At 38.7% G+C, this 18,354-nt stretch overlaps 1 protein-coding gene and 1 long non-coding RNA gene across 3 annotated transcripts in view; one reads left to right on the forward strand and one right to left on the reverse strand.

Moving 5' to 3' along the window:
• Positions 1-18,354, reverse strand: part of PROSER1 (proline and serine rich 1) — a 27,513-nt gene continuing 9,159 nt past the window's right edge. For both annotated transcript variants that reach the window (XM_001915721.6, XM_023621527.2), the window contains exons 5-13: positions 18,095-18,188; positions 16,117-16,227; positions 14,236-14,319; positions 12,900-12,978; positions 12,182-12,277; positions 7,687-7,731; positions 2,595-4,380; positions 1,964-2,114; positions 1-1,340 (exon numbers count right to left, since the gene is read on the reverse strand). In XM_001915721.6, coding sequence (XP_001915756.4) covers positions 1,218-1,340; positions 1,964-2,114; positions 2,595-4,380; positions 7,687-7,731; positions 12,182-12,277; positions 12,900-12,978; positions 14,236-14,319; positions 16,117-16,227; positions 18,095-18,188 — 2,569 coding nt within the window. In that variant the 3' untranslated portion in view covers positions 1-1,217. The remainder of the gene's footprint in view (positions 1,341-1,963; positions 2,115-2,594; positions 4,381-7,686; positions 7,732-12,181; positions 12,278-12,899; positions 12,979-14,235; positions 14,320-16,116; positions 16,228-18,094; positions 18,189-18,354) is intronic.
• Positions 1,643-5,686, forward strand: LOC138918504 (uncharacterized). The gene is made up of 2 exons (XR_011427946.1): positions 1,643-2,147; positions 5,396-5,686. It is a non-coding gene; the product is annotated as an uncharacterized lncRNA (long non-coding RNA).

The raw sequence follows: 18,354 nt of genomic DNA on the forward strand, positions 1-18,354 counted from the left end.
TTTGTCATATCCATAAAGTTTATTTTAAAAAATTGTTAAAAACTAACCATACAGGAATATTTATGAATATACTTAAAAAGTTTGTTCCCCATGTTGAAGGAAAATACATTAGCAACATCTTCCAGACACCATCTTTATAAAAGTAAAACTTCTCGATGCTGAAATGTACTACAGTAGATTCTAGTTTACACTTTTAATCACAGGATTGGAAATAACTCTCCCTACTCCCCCATTCCCCTCAACGTGGCAGTTATTACACTTAAATTAATGACATTCAATCATGTTAAACTACCACAGATGCTTAAATAGAGTACACACTGCATATCTACCAACAGAGCAAGTCTTCTCTATCTGTTGTCACACAATTATTTTTGATGAGCATTTGACTTTAAGTACAAACAGAAATACTACATCCCATAATTGTAAACATTCACCAGGAGCTTCCAGAGCAGAATGAGCAATAGAGGTGGCCCAAGAGTCAGTCAAATGTTCCTCACTCATTTGGATACTGCTGAGCTTAAGAAAAAAGTTTTGAAGGCAAATTATCACAAGCCTTACTTGTATTTCTGTAAGACAGTAGTTCTGGATACATATTTTTAGTCAAAAACACCTGAAAGTCATTCTAAAGACTATAATAAGCACCATTTTCACTTACCTGAAATATATTGAGTTAAATTCAGCAGTATATATATGATCATTAATGTCAGAAATGAAAAGTAACTGTGGGTCTCCAGTTCCCTTTTGTGGATACATGTGGAGTACAGAGTTCCAATGATGCTAACAGGAATCACTCATGCACACCAAGGGCCACAGGCAACCCGTAAGTCTGAGGCACAACTATTACTTCTGTCAGTGGATGCTATACGAGCAGATTTAAGGCTGTATTCGGCTATAAAGAGTTCAACCTCCTCTTTAGTATTCTTCCTACATAGATCACGTACACTCAAAATTTCATCAGGTGGGAGGTGAAAAGTCCCCAAACAGTTTTTTAATACTATTTCCCATACAATTTGCTGTCAGTATATTTACAAAGGGGAGTGTTCAGACTTAAAACCATTAAAAAAAATGCAACCGTGGTTTTTAAACTTTTCTCCCAATTTCCCGAGGATTATCCTGATTTTCTGACTTCTGGTCACCTTCACATTTGTCACATTGTTCAGTGCAGTCCTTAGGCAATTGTGATGCTGCTCCAAAAGAGAATACAAATTAAAATATATTCACTGCCACCCACTTTGGGACAGGCCTGGTTGCAAAGAAAATGGTGTTCCTGGCGTTGAAGGATAACTAGGAAACCCATCAGGCTGAGCTGGATAGCTGTCCAGAGCTGAAGCTGAGTGAACCTGACAGAAAGAAGAACACGCAGTTTAGCAGAGTACCAGATTCAGTCAGGTCTGTACTTGCTTTTGTCTGTGCCACACTAGATATTCAGAACAGGAAAGAAAAGAAAAAAGTCTGGGGCAAAACAAGTCTGCTCAGCTTCCTGAGATTAAAACGTTAAAACTTCTTCAGATATAGGAAATGCATAGAAATGTCATTAAAATATTTAATATTCTTTTTATTTTATTTTATTTATTTCTATTTATTTTAAAAAAAATCAATAGGTTTTCTAGATATAATTTACTTTAATGGCCCATTATTTTAGCTTAAATTGTGGAAGACAAGCTAAACTTTAACTGCCATGTATAAAGATGCCGTTTGTGAAATCGTCAAACTGAGACTTTAAACTCTAGAAGCAGGAAAAACGATTCATGCGGATGAATATATTCCACCACCTGTGTTACCCTTCTGAAGGAAGACAAGCATAATTTGAAAACTTTGGAAGAATTAATTATCAAATCTCTAAACATTCTCATAACTTTTTTTGCCAATGTTGGGATATCACAATTGGTATTGCAATGGTATCGCTACAGAAGCTCTGTTCCATATGCTGCCATTTTATTTATGCCAGACATTGCCTGCTTACCTGCTGTAACAATGCTGACTGTGCAGCTGCATTATGCTGTAATTCTTGCAAGGATGACTGTGAGGGATTCTGGGAAAACCCAGGGATACCTGGGAGGGACAAAAGGCCTGGAAAAACAGAACTGCCTGCAGCTTGAAGTCCAGAGGATAAGCTAAAACAACAGATAGAACAGGTCAAACTGCAGGTAAGACATAAAAACTACAGTTTCTACATTTATCAAACATAAGATCTTAAGATGTAAAAAAAAAAAAAATCTTAGAGTTTCTGTTGGAAGCAACCATAATAGTCAGTCATTTGCTAATGTAAAACTTACTTTCTATTATAAATTATTCTGAATTCAGTAAGTCTATGTTTTGCATATAATACTTTCTGCTGTTTCATAGTCAAGTTAAATTACCAAATACAAGTCCTAAATTAACTGAGCCGGCATTAATATTTTACATATTTATCTTAACAGGTTTGAAGAACCACAAAACATTTTTTGAGCAGTGAAGTTTTAGCCCAGAAAAATATACTTTAGCACCACCAAACAATCATATTTTGACTTTCATTTGAATGACTTAAAAGTAAGACTATGACCTACAAGTTTGTTAAAGAATGATTTTATCCCATTTCTAAACTATTCACATACCCGGCTTGTGCAACAAGGGCAGAGTTGAAGTTGGAACTAAATGCTGAAGCAAATCCTGGGAGGACGGGAGCTGGTGATGGGGCTGTGGCAGCAACAGGAAGTGGCGTGACCGCGGCAACTGTAGAGGGTGCCTGCAGCCCCGGGAACGAAGGGAGAGCAGGGGTGACGCTGGGGGTGTTAGCGACAGAGAAGCCAGGGAAGGGGGGATTTGAAGACGGCAGAGGTCCTTGAGTGACTGAAAAAAGTGAGGGGACAGCGGTGGACAGGCTGAGGGGGAAAGGTGCTGCCGAGACTGGCACGGAGGCAGAAAGCCCTGAGAGAACGGCCGCTGTAGAACTAGGGTGAGGGACAGAGGTGGACGTGACAGCCGCAGATGAGGTGGCTATTAACGATCCTGGAAGAGATACTGATGGATTAAGAGACGGGTTGCCAGTTAAAGGGAAATTATTGGTCAAAGAGGTGAAAGGAGGCAGAGCAGTGAACACTGGAGTGATGGGGGTGGAGGAACCATGTGGAGGAAGGGATATAGAGGAGAGGGGATTTGAAACATTCAAGGGAGTACTCAAACTGGAGAGCCCTGATAATGCAGGATTAAGGCAAGTAGATAAACTGATGGGCACTGATGCTGAAGTATATGCACGACCCAACGTCCCTGATAAACCTAAAGTGCCATGAGAGGGATTCACGGAATGAGATGGGCCTTTGAAGGCCGAGGGAGTAGGACTCGTGGGCTCAGTTTTGATCATGACAGACAGAGTTGTTACAGCAGGGGTTGATGAAATGTGCAGGTCTGAGTTACTTGGGTGGGAGCCATGCAAAAGGGTAGCTGAGGAACCACAGCTAACTGGCACTGAAGTCGAAGATGATGTAGAAGTCGCTAAAGGAGACTGTACAGGCAAAGTAGGGGGAGTGGAGGTTGAGTTAGCCACAGGAGAGGGCAGGCCTGGGAACATGGCCAATCCTGGAGTGGAAGACCTCTGTGGGGCAGGAATGGCTGACGGGGCATAGCACTTGTTAGCGGCTAAAGCAGGAGAATCAGAGCTCTGATTAGTAAGAGAAGACAGAGAAGCCAGACCATTTGTGACAGCAGAAGGTAAAGCAGAAGGGTTGATTAGATTGGTATCATTTGATGTCAGAAAGCCTTTTAAAGCAGATAGAAGAGGACTATTTACACCAAGCGGACAGGCAACACTGGGAGCAGAAACACCGGCAATTACAGAAGGAGTTGGGTCGGACACACCTTGGGATGTTGGTGTTAAGGGCAAAGGGAGACCTGCAAAAACTGATGACAATGAAGCAGAATTTGGGTTGTTGGTAGAAGGAGCAGTAGAGGTGGCAGAAAAGGGGAGGCCAGTGAAAGGGGCAGAAGTAGAAGCGAATGTTTCATGGGAAGCAGGGGTGGCCCGAGGTGTAGATGTGGCCTGAGGCGCTGGGGCAGGAGCGGCAGAAGGACCTGGCAGTGGAACTAGGCCAGAAAAAACTGAAGGAACAGGAGCAGACGTTGTACTGTGGACAGAAGTAACAGGTGCAGCAGACAGTGACGGGGTTCTGATAACCGTTGGATTTGGCGTTGATGGCTGAGGTGTGTGAATGGCTGCGGAGACCTGCCCTGGGAACACAGGAAGGACAGTATTTGGCACATTCATCCCAGAAATGGTGGCAGTGGCTGATGCTGCTGGATGATATACTGCCTTGACCGGGGATGCAGTGGGGACGGGAGCTGCAGCAGGTGTTGAAGGATTAGAACCGTGAGGAGAAAAGAGTTGACTTGCTGGGGTAGAAAATGCTGTGGGGGGAAAAAGAGGAAAGAGTTGATCATTATGCTGAAATGTCAAATTTTAACTAAAAAGAAATGTATAAAAATTTTTGCAGTATTTAACAAATATCAAAGAAAATCAGTGAAAATCAGGTAAAAAGGGCTATTGCAATGCATAAATTGCTAGATTCCACTATCCTGATTTTCACCACAGAGCCTCAGGGAGAACCAGTTGTCTTCTACACTGCTCAGAACAGTCCTCCAATTCAGTGAGGAAGTCTTGAGAAGTCGGCAAATAAGCTTTCCTTTCATATCTTCCCAATTTTCAAAAAATCAAAGAATTTATTGTAATTGGGATTAATGTTGTGTGGTGACTTCACCATGAATTCTTTCAAACCACTTGTCTAGAGTAATAATACAAGTCATTTCTCCCTGTTACGAGCTTTCCAGATATCACATTGCTTTTAGCGGCATATGAGGCCTTCCAGGATTCACCCCACCTCTCGAGTATTGTTTGTTGCCACTCCAGGAGTTGAACTTAATACTCCAAATTATCAATCTACATAGTTTTTCCCCCAAGAATTTTCTCACACTGACTCCTCTACACTAGCTTAACTGCTAACTTTACTTGGCGTGTCCCAGGAGCTCCTTTAAGGACAAAAGCTGTATCCAATTCATCTTCAGAGCTTTAGCACCCAGCATAGTGCACGGCACCTTGTATTTAGCAAGTGTTTGCTGCACAGGATACATCATGATTACCTCAACTATAGTTCCCAAACCCATCCAAGGACTTTTTCTCAAGACTTCCAATTTGCTACAATATTTTTATTCTGATAAACTCTACCAATAATCAACACAAGCATTTTAGGGGATGATTTGAGTTTCCTCTCTAAATCAATTTACTGATGATGTTAGCCTCTGATGATCTTGTTGGTGCCAAATGGAAATCATGACTCAGGTAGCTAATGTCATAATAACAATCATCTGCTGCTACACTCACATTGAAGTCTGTTTCAGTTGTAAACAGAGAATGTTTCTTTTGCAGTGATAACGGAAAGACATTTTCATGGACTAAGACTTAAATTTTTAAATCTATGCATAATGAAGACTTTTGACATAAGGAAGCTGACATGGCCAATGAAGTAATGCACGATGTTCATGACAGGCACCACAGGAAAAGAAAAGAGGACATGGCGTATATACAATACATTTGTACTAAGTGATGGCCAAAGGAGCCATATTAGGCTGATCAAATTTTACAGTTGTTTTAGGAAAGCAATATGGTAGAAGAATTGACCAACAGTAATATATAAATATACAAACTTCAAACTCAAAAGGCCTGAAGTCTGTACCATATTTGTGTCATAAGCAGTAACTTACTTTCAAAAAATTAAGACTAGCTATCATTTTAAATTTAGAGTATATATGAAAATGGATGTGTACTTTTGTTTGTACTTGATTTGTTTTATAAGAACTAGAAGCACAAGGAATATATACTTAGTTTTGTGTTTGTAAATAATGTACCAAAAAATTATTTAGGTCAACATTGGTAGGAAACCTTTGAGAATTCAGTACCTTATTTAACTACACACTGAGGACCTTGTAGTTAATGACAGATTGCAAGGTAAAACCAACCTGTCCCACAATGTTCTTTATAGTAGCCTCTGTTGGAGATCTTTTTATATAATAAAACAAAAGCCACACACTGTTAATCATAGTGCCTACAGTCAAAATGCAACAAAACAAAAACAAACTCAAAAAACCTCCAAAACATACCATGATAAATATTACTTTCCTGTCATCTAATTTGGTTGTTAACCATTAAACACTACCTGTCAGATCCTGTGCTAAGTACTTGACATCCATCATGTCATTTGTCCCCACATAACCCTGTGAGATAGGTACTAACACCTCCATTTCACAGATGGGCATCTGAGGCTGGGTGTGATTAAGCAACTTGTTAAAAGATCACGTCGCTATTAAGTGGTGGTCAAAGAGTATCAAGTTTCAGTTATGCAAGAGGAATAAGTTTCAGAAATCTGCTGTACAACATTGTGCCTAGGGTTAACAATATTGTATTGTGTACTTAAATATCTGTTAAGAGGATAGATCTCATTAAGTGAGATCTTACTATAATAGTCATAATAATAATAATAAAGGTCACACAGCTAGGAAGTGGCAGAACCGAGATCTGAACCCAGGTCTGTCAGACCCATGCTCTTATCCGCTATACTAGTTTGTCTTTATTTTAGTTTCTTAATGTGGTTCAAAAAGGGAAAACCTTAATCATGCTAACATAACATAGCACAGGAAAACAAAGTATGCTATTCCTAACAACGGTACTTATGACACCTATTTATTCCCTTCAAAAACAGATCTATTAATGAAGCTGAGTATAAAGACTGAAGTTTCTTTAATCCCATTTTTATAGAAATTAAATGACCTGCCCAAGGTCACAAGGCTAGGTGGTGCCAGAGCCAGGATAAGAAACTGGACATCCTGACATTTCACTTAGTGCTCTGCCCACGCCACTCTGCTACCTCCTTTAGAAACTACCAGCTCAAAAGCACCATTTAGGCACCATTCTCAGGGAATGAATGCAATGATCCCACTGAGATGACTAATCATGCACTATGATTAGATTCACATGCTATTTTGTTGCACAACAACTGATCTGAGATTCTGTTTCACAACAGAAAGCATCTTCCTGACCACACATATCCTCAGCTAGGGCAACAATAAAATGCTGCAGTGCTGCTGCCATCTGCAGGCATTATGGGTATTATGTAGGCCACATTTCATCTTCAGGTTTGCTTTTTTTTTTGGTGAGGAAGATTTGCCCTGAGTATCTGTCAATTCTACTTTCTGCTTTGGCGCTCCTTATTCTTTTCTTTCCTACATTAAGTTATGCTACCCCCAAATGCTTACTGAAATAATCAAATCTAAAAGTGATATCTGACATAGCATTTGTCAAAAACAGTTTTCATCACCATATATGTTTATATCAAAAAGAAATGAGGCTTCCAATATCACATAATGCAAAGTGAATGTGGATATAATACCACATAGCACTTTGATTACATGGCAAATTTTACAAATAGGACACAAAGGCATATAGTTAATTTTAAATCCAGTTAATATGTGCATTTCAAGTTGTGCGTATAAAACGTACCACTATTAAGCCACTTTTAGTAAGTATTGATTAGTTAAATTCTTTAATAAGGAACATTCCCCAAAGTATTAAGATTCCAAATATACTCAACTCAAATCATTCTTAGTGAATAACAGACAACCAGGACAGACATCAGTTATCTCTGGATCAAACCAGGTACTTACTTTGATTCTGTGTGGGTTTTGACTGATTGGAAAGGTCTTCATTTTCTATATAAAAATAAACAAATAAAAGTTGATTTCAAGCTTTACCAAATTATTCACCACCATAATAATCAGAAATTGGGGTCAAAAAAAGAAAACTCCAGGATATGCATGTATATACTATGTTAGGAAAAATAACATATACCTATGGCAAAAAAAGGAAATAAACAAAAATCACAGTAGTAACTATACGAAGATTTACAGGATTATGAGCAATTGATCCCCACCAACCTCCCACTGACTGCTCCTTAACATAGCACGTTTTAAAGAAACATCGTTATTTTATAGATATATTTAAGAACACTTTCTGGAAAGATGATGGCCTAAGCGTGGCATCCAGGAGAAAGCGTAGCCTGCACCTGGAGTGGAGAGAGGAACCACTGTCGTTGGCTAGGCTGACAGTTACCTCTGGGCAACACTACAACAGTGGGAAGACTTGGAAGCAGGAGGTGGATGCTGAGTGCAGAATCCACTGCCATCTGAGGGACCAATCTTGTAAGCCATTGTGGATCACCCAAGCAAACAGAAAGAAAGTGGCCCTCCCCACTTGTTGCACTCACTTCTGAAAAAGGTCCTAGGCTAGAAGCTGTCAAGGAGAACTACCCTACTTGAGGCTGACTCGAGGCCTGTGAGACTGACAAGCTAAAGTGTGCTCTTCCCCACCCACATGGGAAAGGACCTGTCCAACCAGACCATTAGTCAAAGACACAACAGAAAAATGACCTCTTGTGGCTTGACAATAACTGCCTAAGAAAGCAGTGTGACAAGCATAAGGTGCACAGGGAACCCTCCAGCCTGACATGGTGAGCACAGAAAGATCATAGCTGGTGTAAGCAACTTAGTACAAATGAACAACCAGAACGGATGGTGTCTATCAATGGAGAGTCAATAAAAGAGAAAGAACTTTAAAACTTGTGATGCAGATTAGGAACACAAACACACATAATACTGCAAGAAAGTAAGCAGAGCAGGTGAAGACTCCAGATAAAAGGATCCGACTCCAAATGAATAAATGCAAAGAATGGTGACAATCAGAATAATATTACTGACAGCTCACTTACTTAGTTGGAAATAAACAAAAAACTCCCATTTAAAATGGCAAAAATACAGAGAAGAATATTATAAATGAATAGGTAAGAGACTAAGAAGGTAAATACAGTACAAAAGAAGAGTGCCAGAAGGAGAAAAAAGAACAGATGAAAAAGTAATAAAGGAATAATAAAAACAAAACTTTCCTAAGCCTTAAAGACTTGAGTTTTCATATCCAAAGGGCTTACAGAGTTCTAGGAAAGACTAATGATAAGATAGACCCCTAGCACCCTGGTGCAATATCTGAACTCCAAGATTTAAAGACATTTCTGAACTCTAAAGATAGGAAGTATTTTCTTTGTAAGCTTATAGAAAAAGACCAAACTTCTAATAAAGAAAAGAAAATTAACTGGAATTGGGTTTCTCATCCACAACCCTACACATGTGCCCTTTTGGAAGAAATTATAGAGAAATTTTCTACTAAAAAAAAAATTAGAATGAGCATATCAGAATGGGGAATCAAAGAATAGAAGAAACAGTAAGAACCCATATAAGTTTAGAAGCACAGAAGAAAAAATGTGTAGTATTCCAACAAAACACACAAATTGATGAAAAAGGAGAGGAGGTATGGAAGTCAAAAAGTGGAGAACAGAACAGCTTTCTTTAGTTTTTTGTACACTGACAACTATTAAGAATATGAAGATAATCACTAGCAATATTAAAGATAAAATTTCTAAGTTTGGGTGGGGGCAAAGAGAGAGAAGAGTTGTTACAAAATAAAACAGCAATTTGACTAATGGAAGTAAACAAAAGTAAGGAAAATGAAAAACTAGGATAAAAGAATAATAACGAATACAAAAATAAAACGGAGGGGATAAGAACAAACATGTAATTTTTATGATTATTGGAAATTCCTATTAAGTCTCTCCTCACTGGTTTAGAAAGCAGCATCCAGCTATAAATATAATTTACAAACCAACTAGCCTACCAAATAAAACCCTAAAATGAAAGCAAAAAGGGGTTAGGACAATATTAATAGCCAATAAGGTCAAGAAAAAAAGAAACATTTTATAGTAAAGTATAACTCAGCTGATATTATTTTATAGCTAGAAAACTCAAGAGACTTTCAAGAAAAGAAAACTAGAATAGGTAATTAGTAATAAACACCTAGAAATGAAATACTCCATTTATAATTCTAACAAAAAATGCCTCTAAAATCCCTAGAGACAAACCTATGGCAAGGAACCTATATGAAGAAAACTATAAATCTTCTTTAAAGAGATAAAATAACCCGGGGCGGGAAAGAGCAGGGAATACTGAAAAAGACTTAAGTATGGGGCCCAGCCCTGTGGTCAAGCAGTTAAAATTCCGCACGCTCTGTTTTGGCAGCCTGGGATTGTGGGCTTGGATCCCGGGCATGGACCTACTCCACTCACCAACCACACTTGTGGAGGTGTCCCATGTACAAAAAAATAGAGGAAGGTTGGCACAGATGTTAGCTCAGCTCTAATTTTCCTCAAGCAAAAGACAAAAAAGAGGAGGACTGGCAATGGATGTTAGCTGAGGGCGAATCTTCCTTAACAAAAAAACAAAAACATAAGTATGATTGAATGGTAAGATTTAATATCATAGAGTGTCAATTCTCCCCAAATTACTATATAAGTATATATACTTAAATTCAACGGTTTCAAATGATCTTAAAGTTCAGATCAAAGAATGAATTTCCAAAAGTAGATAAGAAAAATATTACAATATAGTGAGAGAAAGCTTGCCTTATCAGATATCAGAACACAGTATAAATCTGCCAATCAAATCAATATGTTATCACCACAACATAAAATAACTAGATTGGAATAGAATAAAAAACCCAGAATTAGAATCATGTGTGTATATGAAAACTTAAGATAAACGTACTTTTTCAAATCAGTGGAAAAAATAGATTAATAAATGGTGCTAGTAAGACTGGCTATCTGAAAAAAAAATTATGATGAACCTCTATTTCACCCCTATAGGAAAATAAATTCCAGGTGGAATAGGAGTCTCACAAGCTCTAACTTACCTAGACTACCTAGGGTTAAGAAGATCTGAATCAAGCTAACACGGTTCTAGCTTTTTTTTTATAGTCTCTATTCGACTATGCAAAAGATGTAAAACTCTAAGGGCAAAAGGTACCACGAACAAGGGCAAGAAATAAAAGGATAAATTTTGGAAAAGATATTTTGCAACTCTTATCAGAGTATGCAGCTGCAAACTACAGAACCACTCTGGCTGGTAAAACAGAAAAAGAATTTATTAAATGCTATTGAGTAATTGAGTTCCTAGGAAGGGGAGCAAAAAAAAAAACTCAAGTTCTATCCCTAATTTACACACATACAAAAATAAATGGCAAGTAGATTAAAAGCTATACATTAAAAAAAAAATCACTATAAAAGTAACTAGAGAATATAGACGATATTTCCATACTGGATGGGGCAGGGTTTCCTAAGCAAGACATACAAAACTCAGAAGAATCAGAGCTGGTCCTGACGGCCTAGTGGTTAAAGTTTGGCGTGCTTCCCTTTGGCAGCCCAGGCCCAATTCCCAGAGGTGGAACCACATCACTTGTCCCAGTAGCCACGCTGCGGCAGCACTCACATAGAAGAACTAGAAGGACCTACAACTAGAAGATACAGCAGAAGGTACTTGGGCTTTGGGGAGAAAAAAAAGAGGAAGATTGGCAACAAATGTCAGCTCAGGGTGAATCTTTCCCAGCCAAAAAAACCCCCAAAAAACAAGAAAGCAAAAAAACCACAAAACTCAGAAGAATCAAATACACAATAACTGATCAAAATAAAAATTAAACTTTTATAAAAGACACACAAATGAAAATGTAAGCTAAATCAGCCTTATCAGATGGGCAAAAGTTAAAGAACTGATAATATCCCATGTTGAAAGGGTGTGAACAAACTATACGCTCGTACACTCTCACTGGCAGCTATAAACTGGTACAGTCTTTTTGGAGAACAGTTTGGCAACATACAGAAAAATATTTATACTTCATATCCCATGTTCCCGATATACCCAAGAAACAGGCTGAAGTGGAAAGTGCCAGGGAAGGGTTTAAGTCCTTCTGAGCACCTTCTGACGAGCTTTTCCTCCCCATGGTAGGAGTAATTTGCCCAAATGGTGACATTCATTAAGTCAACCATACTTCTCCATAGCGTGTCAAAACTCCCTGCTCATGAGAAATAGTTCTTATTTCTACAACCTGCTCATGTTCACACGTGTGGGCCTAGGCCGCTCTAGTGGAACCTGTGTAGCACACTCAGATCCACCATCAGGCTTCCTCTATTAGGACACACCATGTCAAACAACTGTCCCCTCCAAGTGTACATTTGTGGATGAATAAGTTATTTACTTTTAACACCCCATAATAACATGGTTTTACCTGTTCCTACTGGATTAGGAGTATATGGAGGTGGAGGGGGTACACCTGGAGCTATGACACTGGCTAATGGTACCAGACCTGCATTGTTATAAGCACCTAAAATAAAAATATAACAGAAAAAAATATATAATTTAGTATCATCCTGTGGCTAGGAGTTCAAACTGTATTAATGCAACTACCTGATTTATGTTTAAAACTGTTATATAAGAGTTGTATTTTACACGGAGGTTTGGGTCTAGGGTCAGGTGAAAACAAAGATCCAATGAGCCTCCTGGAGATTCCCGTTTCCCACTGCAAGCTCATTGCAGGCATAAGCTCAGTGAATGGCATGGCAGGCAGAACCTGCCATACTTACACTGTTTGTCCTCTCTGTCAAGCACACCCACTTGATCTTTTTACGTTAAATGCATTAATGATATCTTTGAACATCAACTCCCAGAACAGGATTCAAGATGATTTACCAAAGCAAAAACCCATAATAGTAAATAATGCTTAAAAATAATCTATAATTAATTTATCAAAAGGAAAATATCCTAAATAAACTTTATCTGCTGTAATGTTGTAGACCAAGACACTAGCAGCTGACTGTGTGCAAAATTAAACTCATCATAGCATACTTCATAAGTGCTCCAGGTCTCCCAAGTACATATACCAACATTTACTTTCAATTTAATAAAGAAAGAGCAAAAAGAAAAATAGCAAAAATGGAAAAGCTTACTTGGTGCAATGGTTGCGTGTGGCCGGCATGGAGGTATTGGATAGGGAACAGGTTTATGTGGATTGTATGTTGAAGGAGGCTAGATGAGGAGGGAGGTACAGCAGTTACAAGAAAATCAAGTAAGTGGTCTCCTGGCAAAACCAAGTACAACTTGTCTTTCAAAACATTTAGTCCTAAGAGGCTAAAAATGCCCGAGCATATCAAATGCTACTGGACTAACACATGGCAAATGAGGGAAATTTCTTTGCTTTAACCAATGTATTTTCTATAAATTTCAGTGGTAGATCCTGCCAAAGACTGTTGTGGAGGTGTTTATTTTTTATTTCAGCATTAAATCATCTCCAGTGAAGGGTCAGACCTCATCCTAGACAGCGTACTGCTCTCTGAACCAGCCTAGGTTAATCCAAGAATTGCTACCTCTTCCCATGTCACACAAGAAATCTGCTAGGCGTTGGAATTCAACATTCTGACAACTCTAGTAGAATGTAGATTGGAACTATGAATCCGGTATTTTAGTCTTCTTGCCTTTTGAAAGCCACAAATCTTATTTCATAGTTGACGGAACTTATACAAGTAACACAGAGCATTCAAACAATTGGTCTCTAGAGAACCAGAGATTGCCGAAGTAACACCAAACACTGTAATTTTATCTAGAGAGAGAGCATGTGCCTGCTGGAGGGAATGTGCACTCATGCCCTCAAGGCAGAGGGGAGCCACTGGTGGTAAAGGATCCGGATTCTTTGTAGCTCTCATAATGGTGGCCCTGTATGATGTATTAGCCTGGTGCAAGGACTATGATCTGTGACTTTTTTGCTATAAGCAACTGCCACTGGAGCTCCTGTCAGTGGACAGGCAGGGACTGCAAGATGGCTGTGTGGAGGCCTCAAGTACTTCAACACCAACAATCCTTCAACTCACGGGGCTGTCTTCTGTTCCATTTGTATTCCAATCAGTCATCATAATCACTCCCTTGAAAATACTCTCATCCTCCCACTCCATTCTTTTACTAATACTATTTCACTAATACTAATTTGGCCAAATTACAACCTTAGTTAAAGTGCTCTCCATACTCCATACCTCCAAGAGAACAGCTGAATGTGGCTGGAGAAAAAAATAAAAACAATTTGACTGGTCTCATCTTAAAATAAAACATTAAACCTCAAAAGGCCCTGAATGCTCTTAACTAATTATAGTCTATTTTCCTAGACCATTCACTCTCCTAGAGTTTCTCGTATACTTTGAACTTTACAACACCAAACCAGAATTCATATTTTGAACAGACAGAAAGCTACATGGAAGAGTTAAGAACTGTTTCATGATTTATTTTCTAACATACCGGTTTGGAGGGTCCAAGAATCCGTGCAGCTATTCCTTTGCCTTCATTGGTACAGTCTTCACCATCTTTTTTCAAAGGAGTCCCCTATTTAAAAAGTAAAGAAAAAGAAAGAAAGAGAATTGAGACTTTTTTAAAAACCCCAAAGTGAAAATAAAACAAAAACACTCCTTACTGTGTTACACTGAAGAAAAGGACTTAACTTGGTAGGAGTTTATGCACTTGGACTCCAGACTCAATTGTGCGCTGGGCGCATGACCCTGACAAGGGCTGAGGAAGGCTCGTCTGCCGTAGGCCCCTCAGAACTTGCACAGGGGCACTCAGAAGGAAACACGCAATACACATGGGGACGACACAAGGGCAGGACAAGGTATGTTCTCATTTTTTTCCCACCACAATAGGAGCAACCAGAAATAGACTTCCAATGCTACAGTATGTCTAATGCTCAGAGTCAGAAAGAGTACCTGTATTACAGTTGAAAACAGACAAGAAAAAACAGTGTTCTCTATAAGCATTATGTGTGATAGTTTATACTGTACGAAGGCAAATGAGACCTCATTCAAGACTGCTATAATTAACAGATCAGAATAAGTTGACTGGGACCGGCCCTGTGGCCGAGTGGTTAAGTTTGCACACCCTGCTTCGGCAGCCCAGGGTTTCACCAGTTCGGATCCTGAGCACAGACACGGCACTGCTCAGCAAGCCATGCTGAGGTGGCGTCCCACATGACACAACTAGAAGGAGCCACAACTGAAAATATGCAGCTGTGTACCAGGGGGCTTTGGGGAGAAAAAGGAATAAATAAAATCCTTAAAAAAAAAAAAAAGAATAAGTTGACAGACTATTACAATGCATCTCCCTAATAGTGTGTGTCCCTTAACATACACACTAGTATGGAAGCCAACTTCCAAGATAGTCCCCAGTGATCCTCACCTTCTACATGCCCTTATATGGTCACCTTCCAGAGGGAATAGGGCTGACCTGTGTAACAAATAGGAAATTCCAAAAATGACGGCATTTGACTTTCAAAGCTAAGTCAGAAGAGAAGACAGTTTCTGCTTGCCTTCTCCTGGATTATTTGCCCTGGTGGACGGCAGCTGCCACAGCATGAGGTACTCAACAGCACTGTGGAAGAGTCCTCATGGTGAGGAACACAGACCCCCTGCCAACGACCACCACTAACTTGCCAGGCATGTAAGTGAGCCACCTCAGATGCACAGTCCTGAGCGCCAATGAACCCTTAAGATGGGTGCAGCCTCACGAGAAACCCTGAGCCAGAACCAAACTAAACCTCTCTCAGATTCCTGACTCACAGAAACTGTACAAGATAATCAGAGTTTATTGTTTTAATGCACTAAGTTTTAGGGTTATTTGTTACATCACAATAAAAATATAACATTCTTTGAAAAAGTTATTTTGCAAAGAAGTTTGAGGAACACTGGATGGTACAAAAGCAAGTTTCCTTCTTACAGGACTTCTCAGAGCCTTTATTATGCAACATGATTCTCTAGGGAGGAAACACTGCATGCAGTCTCCCAAACATACTTAAACATACTTAACTATGAAGCTGTCTGAGGAATACTGAGAATTTGAGAAATGCACCTTTACTAAATGTAAATCAGTGCTTCTAAAATACAAAAAGAAAACAATCATCCTCTTTTATGTTTGGCTTGTTCTTCTGTACATTTCACACAAATACCTTAATGTAGTTTATATATGAACTTTCAATCAATGGTGATTCTGTGAATTAAGTTGCTAATATAATAAAATTTCTTTCCTTTGTAGAAGCATCATCAACTGGCATTTTCTTTAAATATCATTACTATGACAAATTTCATATTTAGCCACAAGAAGTTTCATAAATAGCCATAAAAGTATGCTTACTGGGAAAATTCCATTTATGCGACTAGGTCTTCCTTTGGGATATGGATTTCCTGGGATTGTTCCACAAGATGAGATCATGGCATGAGGAGCTTTGCAGCCCCCCTTGAAAGCCTGTAACATAAAAAAGAGGAGGGGGCTAAAAATCAAATAAACTCATAAAGTTAAGTACTCTGGATATTGGGAAGCCCTGCTAAAAAAACATGAATTAATAGCATCACACTCAATCTGTTCATATATCAATCAGCACTTACAGTGGTGAATATGCCCCAATTAGTAGGTAAAATCACTTTATTTAAATGAAATTATCAAAATTGTAACATGTTTTTAACGTCACAACTAACAGACTCCTATACAAAGGTATTTTCACAGTGGATTTTGTAAACTGTGTGCAAAAAAGTCCATTTACTATTTATTATGTCCCATTTCTCCAAAGACCAAGAAATACCATTGTCCAACTCTACAAACACCGAGCTCATGTCATGGGCAAGGCAAAAAGAGGACAGAGATGAAAGAGATGTGGTCTCTGCTTTGAAAAAGTTTATAACTTAGTGGAGAAAATACAAACAAACAAATAACAGGAGATGTTGGGTGTCTAAGAGCTGTGCTGTTGAAAAAGCAAGAGTTATCTGGGTATATGGTGTTCCACATAATGACGACACGTATTGAGGGATGGGACTGTGGTCCAACTTGTTTATTATTGCATCCCCAGATTCTAAAATGGTGCCTAACACATATTGACTTAGTGCTCACTAAATATTTATTCAATGAAGGAAAACACTATAACAGGTGACATACATTCCAGTAGATCTATATTATATTATACGAATATCAAGTTATGTCTACATAGCTATATTTTACAAGCATGTATGTTTTATATTTTGTTGTAGAGCTATACTGGTTTTATAAATTCATTCAAGACACACATAACTAGCTATATAATCCAGCCCCCTACTAAATGCTCCAACCCTAAAGATCATCTCGATTTTGGCTATTATAAATAGCACCAGGGTGAATGCCTATATATAGGAATAAGTATATTTCTATTTGTTTCCTTAGAATAAATTTCTGGAAACAGAATTTTTGTGTCAAAAGATATGAACATTTTAAAAGCTCTTCAAGCTTACCTCCCAGAAAAGCTGCACTAATGTACATTGACCAAAGGGCCCATTCCACAGAACACTCAGGCCTAGATTATTTCTGAGAAGGGAAGTGACATGATCAGAATGTTTTATAAGGAAGAAAACTACAGCAGTCAATGCATGATGCCTTAAAGAATTCAGTCAAGAAAATCAATGAAGAAGTTACTCAAGTAAAGAAACGTGGGCTCACATCCTGCTTCGGCTACAATAACTCAGGACTAAAGCAAAGTTCTCTCCTCTCCCTGAGCTGAGTGGAGGGCGTGAGGATTAGAAACGAGTGGGCTGCAAGGCCCCGGGAGAGCAGTCTGTTTTCCTCAAGCAGGTTTCCAATTACTAATTCAGTTTCCAGCCACCACAATCCTGAGAAACAACTACTTTAAATGACAAATCAAGTTTTCTAAGCTTGGACAAGGACTATTTCTCTCACTCAGAGATTTTAAATAAACTGGATTTTTGCTTTATTACTCATCTCTTACGAATTTGATTAACATAAGCCTGAAGACAAAGAAAATTTTAAAAGTTCCTAAACACATAAAATTAAAGACAAAAGTTTGCAGCCAGGGCAGTTACCAAGGGACAGAGAATAAACACTGCATGAGTCTCAAGCTGAGTGGCAAACTGGCTTCGCACTCTCAAGCCATCTCTTCATCCTCCAGCATCCCCTTCACCCAGCTCTGCTCCTCCTCCATAGATGGCAGGGATGTCATTTTGAACCCATCGCATAACAGCAGTCAGGTTATTCATCAAAGTTAATATAGGAGTAAGATTGGTACATTTTTTCTTCATCAACATTCAGAAAAACCAATGTACCATTTATATAGAAATCTTGAGAAAATTACCTGTTCAAGTACTCTCTTGCACCGTTTCTTCTCAGACATATTGATCCTGAATAAATCTTCAATGGGACGAGAATTCTGTGCATCAACAATGTTCCTACCGAGGAAATAAAATTTAGCTTTTCATTTAAGAAACTGAACATACATACAGAGGCCAACAACTTTTGTTTATCTATAAATATATTTGAATCAGCTTTTCCCCATGACATAAGAAGCGAAGTATGATTATTTACTCTTAATTGGTGAATGTAAACAACATGCTT

The sequence above is a fragment of the Equus caballus genome, chromosome 17 (assembly GCF_041296265.1).
Source record: "Equus caballus isolate H_3958 breed thoroughbred chromosome 17, TB-T2T, whole genome shotgun sequence".
Lineage (NCBI taxonomy): Eukaryota > Metazoa > Chordata > Mammalia > Perissodactyla > Equidae > Equus > Equus caballus.